We start from the raw sequence: 10,880 nt of genomic DNA, 5'->3' as shown, positions 1-10,880 counted from the left end.
TTTCATCGTCTCTCGTGTCTTCGACTTCCGAATACTATCATTCGGTGGAGGGACGGGAGGCGCGAAGCAGGTAGGATGAGTAATGCAACCAGCGGAGGAGAAGCACCGGCTATTTCAGCCAACATGACAATCTATATCAATAATCTGAACGAGAAGATAAAACCGGAAGGTGAGTTCCCTGCAATCCTTTCTCCTTTCGCCTTCTTCTTCCCGAGCGAATATTTGATTGATGTACAGAAGGCTTTTTATGCCTTTGTCAGGGCTTTTCGAATCCTATTAGTGCTGGTTCTTTATTATTATCATGAGAAAGGTAAGAGCCCTAAATCCTAAGCCCTCCCGAGAGTTTGGCTTTCTTACTTCTTTGATCGGTTGCATTTCATAGAAGAGAGGCCAAAAATACAATTTCTTTTATTTTAGACTGGTTCCTTGAACTGCTTGTGTGGTTCGTTTTGTTTCACAGTTTCCTTAGATTTTGCCTGCTCTGGATGCGTTCCTATTTGAAGGTCCTGAAGATGTAACATTAGGTGAAAGGAAGTTGCTTGATTTTATTCTACTTCAGGGGGCTTTATTCTGTTACGGCTTTATCCTTTTATGCAAATGAGAAACTGTTCCAGTAATTAGCAAATATAGAGAAGAGGAATGCAGGAATTAGACAGTAGTATTTCACTGTCTCATCTTATATATCTCAGATAAAATTCACAGACGATATACATGAATAGAAAAGACAAGTTTGTTATTGCAGCAGAGGTGGTTTTAGGAGCAGAGGTAGTGGAGAGATGCTGGAATCGAATTATGCTACTTATCTTAACTAACATATAGTGTAGTGTTTTTATCACCCCCTGCAGTTTGATCGTCCAGTGTTGCAAAGGTGCTGAAATCTGGGCATGGATAAAGTTTTGGTGAAGATATATGCTATCTGATCTTTTGAATGAATGTGAAGGACTGTAATTTTGTTGGAATGCACATTCGCGAATAAAATTATAGTCGATTCATGTGTTTGATTCTAACGTGAAAGACTGTATTGTTTGTGAGAGAAATGACGGATGTATTATCACAGTTAAGAGCTTTAGCGCTAGAGACCTGAATTTAGAAATCCTAAAGGAGATGACGAAGCCATATGATGTTAGTGACTACGGTTGCCAATGCTCTATATTCTGCTTCAACGGAAGACTTGGCTACAATTGACAGCTTCTTAACACTTCATGAGACAAGCATGGGACCAAGAAAAGAACAATAGCCTGTAGTTGATTTGCGATCAAGAGGGTCGACCCAATCTAAGACAAAATAGGAGTAGAGCTTGAGCGGGCCTTTGTAGATGTGTAAGCCCAAATTATGGAGTTCCCTTGACATATCAGAGAAGTCTCTTGAGTAGCTGAAAGTATTTGTTGAAAGGTGTACACATCGATTGACAAAACATATTAACTATAAATGCGATATCGGGCCTTGTGATTGTTAGATATTGTAAGGAGCCAATTATTTGGCGAAACTAGGTGAGATCATGAAAAGGCAGTTCTGAGAGTGAATTTGTCAGTTGTTTGAGACAAATATGAGAGGTAGCTGCTTTACAGTCACTCATACCAACTCTATAGACAAGATCGTGGACTTATTTCACTTGGCTGAGAAAGAAACCTATTGGTGTGAGATATAGTTGAATGCCAAGGAAATAGGAAATGTGTCCCCCCCTATTTTTCACTTTAAAAGCTTGTTGCATGTCCTTAATGAGAGTGGAGATCTTAGAGTTTTCGTTGCCCATGATAAGTATATCGCCCTCGTATATGAGTATGTAAATTTGAATGTCATCATGGATATAGGAGAGAAGGGATGGATCGAACATGCTACTTTTGAAGCCATAATTAAGGAGATGGCTGGAGAAAGTGAGAAACACACTTGTTTCAAGCCGTAAAGGGCTTTGTGATGTCTGCAAACATAATTTGGATGTTTATTATCTTGAAAATCAGGAGGTTGTGCCGTATAGACTTGTTCATGCTAGATGCCAAGTTGGAACTACCCATCCATGATGAGCTGCAATGGTAAGTAAAATATGAAAAAATGGGCATTTTAGCTATTGGGCTGAAAGTTTTAGAGTAGTTAATACCATTTTCTTGATTAAATTCTTGAGCTATAAGCCCAGCTTTCTACCTATCATTAGAGCCATCCGGTTTGAGCTTAGTCTTGTAGCTCTAGCGACAACCAAGGATTGGATGATTGGAAGGTGGTGGGACGAGTGTTTAGGCCTAGTGTTGTTGTAGGGCAAAAAATTCTTGTGGCATTGCAAGTCTCCCATGCGGATGTTTACAAGCCTCAGTGTAGGGTGTGGGAGTGGTATGTGGGGATAAATCTGTGTGGAGATTGAAGATTTGTTTTGGTTTGAAATGACTAGTTTGAATCAGGTGTGCATAGGGTGAGTGGGAATGGGTATGACAGATGATGCAGACTGTCGTGAAGGAGATGTGAACAATTGTAGAGATGGACTGGATGAAGATGCAGTAGATTGATGTGTAGATTGTGGTGTAATGAGATTAATAGTTGGGAAAGATGTAGGAGGGCTAGAAGATGTGATAGTTGGATATAGAGAAGAGGCAGGAATGAGTTTTGTATGTGGTTGATAGTTCTCCACCAGTGAGGGAGGAGATGCAACTGGTATTGAGGAGTACGGGAAAGATGTCTCATCGAAGACTACGTGATGAGATGATAGTTATGTGCTTCATGAGATGGAGAGTACCCAGTGAATATATGTGAAGAGCGAGAGGATAATTTGTGTATAGAGTATGGATGAAGCCATGAGAAACATTGACACCCAATAACTTTGAGATGGGAGTAGGAAGGAAGTTTGCGATGAAGAAGTTCAAAGGGTGATTTCTTATAAGTGGTGGAGAGACGGGGTAGGCGATTAATGAGATAAATTGAAGTGAGGAGAACTGCTATGCAGAACTTAGGTGGTAGATGGGCTTCTTGAAGGAGAGCTCATGTTGTTCAAGTATATGAAGATGTTTTCATTCCTCAATGTCGTTTTTTTCTGGGGGGTAGGGAGAGTTGAATTGGTGAATTATTCCTCGATTTGTGAGAAAATTTTGCAAGTTTTGATTAGCGTATTCACCACCCCCTCAGAACGGAGGATTTTAATGCGAGCGCTGAATTGTGTTTCAAGCATGTGGGTTAATTGAATAAACTTTGAGTTAACTCAGCTTTTGAGTTGCTATCTAGAACTTAGGTGGTAGATGGGCTTCTTGAAGGAGAGCTCGTGTTGTTCAAGTATATGAAGATGTTTTCACTACTCAATGCCGTTTTGTTCTGGGGGTTAGAGAGAGCTGAATTGGTGAATTATTCCCTAGTTTGTGAGAAAATGAGAAAATTTTGCAAGTTTTGATTAGCATATTCACCGTCCCCTCAGAACGAAGGATCTTAATGTGAGCGCTGAATTGTGTGTAAAGCATGTGGGTTAATTGAATAAACTTTTGAGTTAACTCAGCTTTTGAGTGCATTGGATAAACTTAAACAAAGAGATGAATCATCAATAAATGAAATGAAATATGTGTAAGTAACTCAGCTTTTGATCTGCTATCCAGAACTTAGGTGGTAGATGGGCTTCTTGGGAGAGCTCGTGTTGTTCAAGTATATGAAGATGTTTTCATTAGTCAATGTTCACTACTCAATGCCGTTTTGTTCTGGGGGTTAGAGAGAGCTGAATTGGTGAATTATTCCCTAATTTGTGAGAAAATTTTGTAAGTTTTGATTGACATATTCACCACACCCTCAGAACGAAGGATTTTAATGTGAGCGCTGAATTGTGTTTCAAGCATGTGGGTTAATTGAATAAACTTTTGAGTGCATTGGATGAACTTAAACAAAGAGATGAATCATCAATAAATGAAATGAAATATGTTTATCCATTGATAGATGGAATTGGAGAAGGTCTCCAGTCCTTATAGTGAGTAACTCAAACTTTTTATAGTGTGGATACTTGTGATTAGTAAATGACAATTTATGACTCTGGGCCATTTTACAAAAATTGCAAAAAAGAGAACAAAAAGTAATGCATAAGGAGGTTTGCTGTTTTGAAATTATTGACATTATAGTGGCATGTGGATGGCCAAGCCAAGAATGCCAGAGCTGCGTAGTGGATGAACAAGCTAGGAGAGTAGTGGAAGGAGGATGTGCCCGTGAGAGGTAACTTGGTAGAGCCTGTTACGACTTGTCCCTTTTGGTAACATATGTTTAGTCACTTTGTCCTTAATCGTGTAATCTGTAGTGTCAAAAATTATAGCACAATTGTTATCAGATATAAGTTTATTGATTGAAAGAAAGTTATGAGAGAGTGCAAGAACATGGAGGATATGAGGGAAAAGAATTTTATGATTAGGATTTGGTGTTGATAGACTTGGGTCACTGCTGGCGATGGAAAATGAGTTGTTGCTACCTAGCAGAACTTCATTGGAACCATAATATGACTTAGGTTGTTTAATCTAATCAAGTGCTATTGTCATATGAGTTATAGCGCCACTATCTAGAATCCATTCATTTTTAGAAGGTTGTTGAAGGAAATTGAATGGCTGTTGTTGTAGCGATGCCAACAACTTGCAGCAGAGTGACCTTGTTTCCTGCAAATTTGACAGTGAAGAGTGGAGGCAGAGTTTTTGCTTCCGCTTTGAAATGTGTTGGTGCCTCGTTGGGAGTTGTAGTTTCCTCTGATCCTATTGGAATGAGAATTTCGATTGTTCGTTGAAACCAAAGCTAATGATGGATCATTGGCTTGAGATACCTTGGATTGATTATTGTTGATGTGTATTTCTTCATTGTACAGTAGAGAGTAGAAATCATCTAGGCTTATGGGTGTAAGAGTTTTTCGTATAATTGTTTGGAATGCTTAGTATAATGTGGGTAAACAATTTAAGATATGAAGACTGATATCTTCTGGATCAATGTGGGAGCCGACTGCCGTGATATTATCTACCCGAGTTTTAATAGAGGTAAGGTATTGGGACATAGTTTTTTTCGTAGTGATATTATAGAGCTCATTTTTTATTTGGATTACTCGGGAAAGGTTTGTAGGTTGTAAGCGGTGCTCGAGAGTTGTCCATAATTTAGAGCACTACTGAAGTTTAAGTATATTAGATAGGATAAATGCATTGATGGTGGAAAGTGCTGCATCTATATTTTGGTCAAGAAGTTGCCATGTATGGTATTCTAGGTTTGGAGAGGTATCACCGGTTGAGCTGTTGAATTGCTTTGGAGAACAAGGTGTGGTTCCATTAAGACGACGACGACAACAACGACAACAATAACAAGCCTTTATCCCACTAAGTGGGGTCGGCTACATGAATTCTTCTCCATCACGTCCTATTGAATGTCATATTTACATTTAATTATAATAAATTAAGATCATTTTTTATACAATATGCCTAAGTTTTTCTTGGTCTACGTCTATCTTTCTTAACATAAGTTCAATCCAAAATATCCACTCTCCTAACCAGATCATCAGATGGTTGACATTTAATGTGACCAAACCATCTAAGATGACTCTCTAATTTTGTCCTCCACAGGAGCTACACCAACCCTATCACACGTATATCTTCATTTCGCATTTTGTCCATAAGTGCTAAGTCACTCATCCATCTAAACATTCTCATCTCGACAACACTTAATTGTATGCTTTTCTTTTAAAGACTAACATTCTGTGTCATAAAGTATTGCACGTCTCACCACCATCTTATAAAATTTTCCTTTAAATTTACGCTGTACTTTTCTATCACACAATAGGCCCGAAGCATTCCTCCACTTCAACCAACTAACCATTTGGAATTCTACTAATAATATCCTCATCTATATCATCATCACATTGAATAATAGGCTTGAGATATCTAAAATATTCACACTTTTTAATAATTTGATCCCCCATAGTTACAACTGTGTCACTAGAGCTACTACTACTAAAATTATATTCATTGTATTTAGTTTTTACTAAGCTTCTTCTATTGTCTTATCCACAAAAAGGATATCATCAGCGAAAAACATACATCAAGGTACATCCTTCTGTAAATGTCCAGTAAGAGCGTCCATAACTAGTCCATAACTAAAGCCATAACTAAAGCAAAAAGATATGGGCTTAAAGCCGATCTCTGATGCAATCCAACTGAAATAGTGAAATATTTGACCAATCTTCCTTCTGTTCGAACACAGGTAATAGCTTCAATATACTTATCTTTAATGACTTGAATATAAGTCATATCAACACCTTTCCTCTCTATAACTCTCCAAAGGATATCTTTTGGAACTTTATTATAAGCTTTTTCTAAATTAATAAAAATCATATGTAGATCCTCCTTATTCTCTGTCGTACTTCTCCATCAAATCTAGATGTATAGCTTTCATGGTAAACCTGCCCGATATAAATCCCAACTGATTATGAAAATTTTTTGTAATACGTCTTAACCTATGTTCAATTACCATCTCCTATAATTTTAAAGTACGACACATCAACTTAATATCTCTATAATTTGCACACTCTTGTGCATTCCCTTTATTCTTAAAAATGGGGACCAAAATGCTCTTCCTCATTTCTTAGACATCTTTTTATATTTTAAAATAATATTAATGAGTTTAGTAAGCTAAGAAACTCCTAAATCTCTTAAATATTTCCACGCTTCAATTAGGATGTCATCACGTCCTACAGACTCTCCACCCTTGGTTTTCTTTAAAGCATTCTCAACTTTTTCTTACAAATGCGACTATAAAAATGAAATATTTTATTATTACTAGCGATATTAAGATCACTACAGTTGATCGTATTTTTAGAAACTTCATTAAAAGTTTATCAAAATAACTCACCTATCAATGTTGAATATTTTTTTCTAAGAAAAACTTCTTTTGATTTTCATCTTTAATATACTTTACTTGAGTTAAATTTTTACATTTCTTTTTTCTTTGGTTGGTGAGTTATTCATATATTTGTCACTCTCTTTAATATCTAATATATTATAAAGATTACTAAAAGCAAAATTTTTAGCGTCACAAATTATTCTTTTAGACTTGTATGGGTCATTTTATTTTTTTTCTCAGTTCTTCATGCTTTTACATTTAAACCAATTCTTATTACATAACTTCTTATATTTTATCTTTTCTTGCACATTTTTATTCCACCACCAACTATTTTTACTCATAAAAACTTTTTCTTTTGATTCTCCGAGTATATCTTTTGCCACTTGTTTAATAGTGTTTGTTACTTTGTCCCACATAAAATTTGCTTATTCATGAACATCTCAAATCTTGACATTTCGAAGTTTACTTGTAAAAATAATTTTATTTGTGTCTTTTAGGCGCCACCCTCTAATTCTATGATACTTGTTCATAGTATTCTTTATTTTACAATTCTTCATCTTTAAATCCAGAACTAATAATTGATGTTGGGTATTTAATTTCTCACTTGGAATTACCTTACAATCTTTACATTCTCGGCAATCTCTTCTTCTTATAAGAAAATAATCAATTTGTGTTTTATTAGATCCATTCTTATAAGTATTAATGTGCTCATCCCTTTTATTGAATAAAATATTAGCAACAACAAAATCGTACGCTGAAGGAAAATCTGATATGACTCTACTTTATTCATTAATCACTTCAAAATCATAGCCGCGATGAATATTTCTAAAATATTCAATCACTTTACCGACATGTCCATTTAAATCTCCTCTAATAAAAATTCTTTCTTCAAGAGGTATCATTTGTACTAAATCTTCTAGATCATTCCAAAATTTTTTTTTGGAACCTATATTTATACCTACTTGAGTATAAACACTTATAATATTAAAAATCTTAGTTTCAACAAGGGCTATAATTCTATCTCTAATTCTATTAATTTTTACAACATTATCTTTCAGAAGCTTATCTATAATTACACCTACACCATTTCTATTACGAATTTATTTCAATATCAAAGTTTAAAACTTAAGCTATCAATCTCCCTTGACTTTTCTCCAATCTATTTAGTTTCTTGAATACATAAGATATTTATCTTTATATGAATCATAATATAAACTAATTCCATTAATTTACCTGTGAGAGTATCTATATTCAAAGATTCTATCATAATATTAGTTTCATGGACTAACTTCTTAACTCGCATCCGTCCGTAATGTATTTGACATTACATCTGGGCGCCGGTTTAGCGACTCCTGCACACTTTTCACTGTATTCAGACCATACAACACGTCGCTTTTCAGGGAAGCCCTAACATTTACACAGTGATTAAAAGGATTCATCTCATGATTTATAGATAAATTCTATGCTGGTTGTCAACTACCTAACACAATGCTCCATTTTTCACATCCAGGGCTTGAGAACCTACACTGGCAGTGTTGAAAACCGGCAAAATCGTTTGCTTTGAATGACTTCAAAATTTGAAGCCTCAAATTGAGTAATTGTCACTGGTGAGTTGAGTACTAATAGATGTTTATGATTGGATATTAGGAATTTTTGTGGTGAGGGAATAGAGAAATTTTCCATTTTGATGAATTTGGAAGTTCTTGTGGTATTGTTGGAGAAATCTGGAGAATCATCCATATTGGAGTGAGGTAAGAAAGAACCAAAAAACTTGATTTGAGAGGAGAAGACCAGGATTAAAGAGCATGGAGCTTAAAGCTCCGATACCATGGGAAAGTGTACCTGCAATTAGCAAATATAGTGAAGATGAATGCAGGAATTACATAGTAGTATTTCACTGTTTCATCTTATATTTCTCAGATACAATTCACATTTGATATATAGAAATAGAAAAGACGAGTTTGTTATTGCAACTGAGGTGGTTGTAGAAGCAAAGGTAGTGGGATAGTGGAGAGTTGATGGAATCAAATTATGTCATTTATCATAACTAACTAATAATGTCGTGTTCTTATCAGCAAAGACGGTAAAAATTGCGTGCAGGCTTGGTTTTTATAGGTTTATAAGTTTGTTTGTTTTTCAAAGAAAAATTATAGCTGGACCTCATACAATTTGTTTTAGTCGGTATTGTTTTTTTCAGAGTGGACTCATAATGGTGACGAGCTTTGGAAATTGAGACCCTTTTAAGTATGTGCTGAACAATCCTGCAATTTCTACTATCTAGAAATTAATGACCCATCTACATTGTCCGGAGAATTATGTTTCCTTCCCTAAATGAATTCACATTTAAGAGAAGATTTTTTTTTTAATGTCCGTAACTTACATGGTCCAATAAATGTGAGTGAACCTCATATTCACAGTAGCTTTTATATGCAAGAATCAAAGAAAATTCCATTTTAGGTAGAATTTATTCGCAAGCAAATCATTACTTTTGTACATATAAAATTTGCAAATATGTTTTCTTTCACATAGTGGATGTGAGAGTGATTTTGTTTGATTTTAGGCCAAAGTCTGTTGAGTGTATGTGGATATATATTTTGATTGACATTTGGAAAGATAATCAATATTCTCAAATTATTCACACGTATAACTAGGCACAAAAACTCTACTAATTAGAAAGGGTTACAAATCAACAAGTTTGCATCAAGGGGTGTGTAATTTAGTGGCCCATTCACGTCCAAATTTATAAAGGCTCAATTCATATTCAAGTCCTTCTTCCTACAAATATTTTTCTCTAGAAATTGGAAGATTTAGCTTCGATGGTATGCTATTTATCCCCCCTACACTATATTTTTAATGCTTATAATTTTTGTTAGCAACTACTCTTTTTTATATGGATAATACATAAAGTTTGTGCTGCTTCTTTTGGTGAGCTTTGTCGACTTATTAGATGCAGTGAGTGTAATCCTGGCAGGCTCCTCTTCTCTTGAAAGAGTTGCTAACCAACTAGAAAAAGGAATGCTGTTGTTCTCTTTTCCATTTTTTATCTGCATATTCTCTGTGGTGTTTTATCTGATTGTCTACATTACTTGTTTTTTACATGTTTTTTTGCTTTTGGGATATTCTCTACTTTACCTTTTTAAATTCATAATAATGTATTTACAATTTTTTTTTGTTTGAATTGCATCATAGTGTATTATCATTCTTGACAAGTTTAATTCGCATTTAATCTACCTAAAACAGCCAATATCATATCGATGTGGAATTTTGACTAGATGGAGAATTTTGCCAGAAGGCTCTTATGTTTTTTGTTTGAGATGAGAAATAATATAGAAAATATTCAAAGATAAAATAAGAATCATGAAAGCATAGAAATGATGAAGAAAATTTAAGAAACATGAAAAATTTTCCAAAGTTTTTTAAAGTTTCAGTTAACTTCTTAAAAATTGGTTGTCTTGAAAATCTCCAACTTACATTTTGAGATGTAAAATTCCCTTTTCTTCTTGAAAAAAAAAATATAAAAGGAACCCAAGAACAGAATTTCTAGAAAATGATAAAATATTTGGAGGATGTATTGTTAGATACAAATCCTTTGCCTCTTAAGATAGGATGATATAATCCATGGCTAATTCATAAAAAATGAAATAGTGCAATCTCCTTATTTAGTAGGATTGACTTTTCATCTATGGACCTATGCTGCTCTATGCAGTCGCAATTGAACAAGAGATCTTAGTATTGCACATGGATCATCTCTAATTGTTCACCAAACTTTATAGACCAATTTAAATTAGAAAATTCAAAATTTCAAAGAGAAATAATGAGTAAGGCTAAACTAATTAATGTGCTTTTATTTGGTTTTGTGCATTAGCAAGTTTTTTGTTTCTAATCATTTTGAGGTTATAAGATCAACTTAAGCTAAAATATTTGGATTGAAAAAATACGAAATTTCTTCTAAATGATGATAGACCCATTATTTGTTTTTCTTCCTTTCAGAAGATTATAAAGTCAATGAGTGCCAAGGCACTTCAATAAATTATTGCTAGTGTGGTTGTCAAACAATGAAATAT

At 34.7% G+C, this 10,880-nt stretch overlaps 1 protein-coding gene across 1 annotated transcript in view; it reads left to right on the top strand.

Moving 5' to 3' along the window:
- LOC110038125 (U1 small nuclear ribonucleoprotein A) overlaps nucleotides 1-10,880 on the top strand; it is a 62,214-nt gene continuing 51,334 nt past the window's right edge. The window contains exon 1 of the mRNA XM_020742897.1: nucleotides 1-169. Coding sequence (XP_020598556.1) covers nucleotides 76-169 — 94 coding nt within the window. The 5' untranslated portion in view covers nucleotides 1-75. The remainder of the gene's footprint in view (nucleotides 170-10,880) is intronic.

Source organism: Phalaenopsis equestris, unplaced genomic scaffold, assembly GCF_001263595.1.
Source record: "Phalaenopsis equestris unplaced genomic scaffold, ASM126359v1 Scaffold000002, whole genome shotgun sequence".
Lineage (NCBI taxonomy): Eukaryota > Viridiplantae > Streptophyta > Magnoliopsida > Asparagales > Orchidaceae > Phalaenopsis > Phalaenopsis equestris.
Note: the sequence above shows the minus strand (reverse complement) of the source record. Positions and strands in the feature narration are given on the sequence as shown.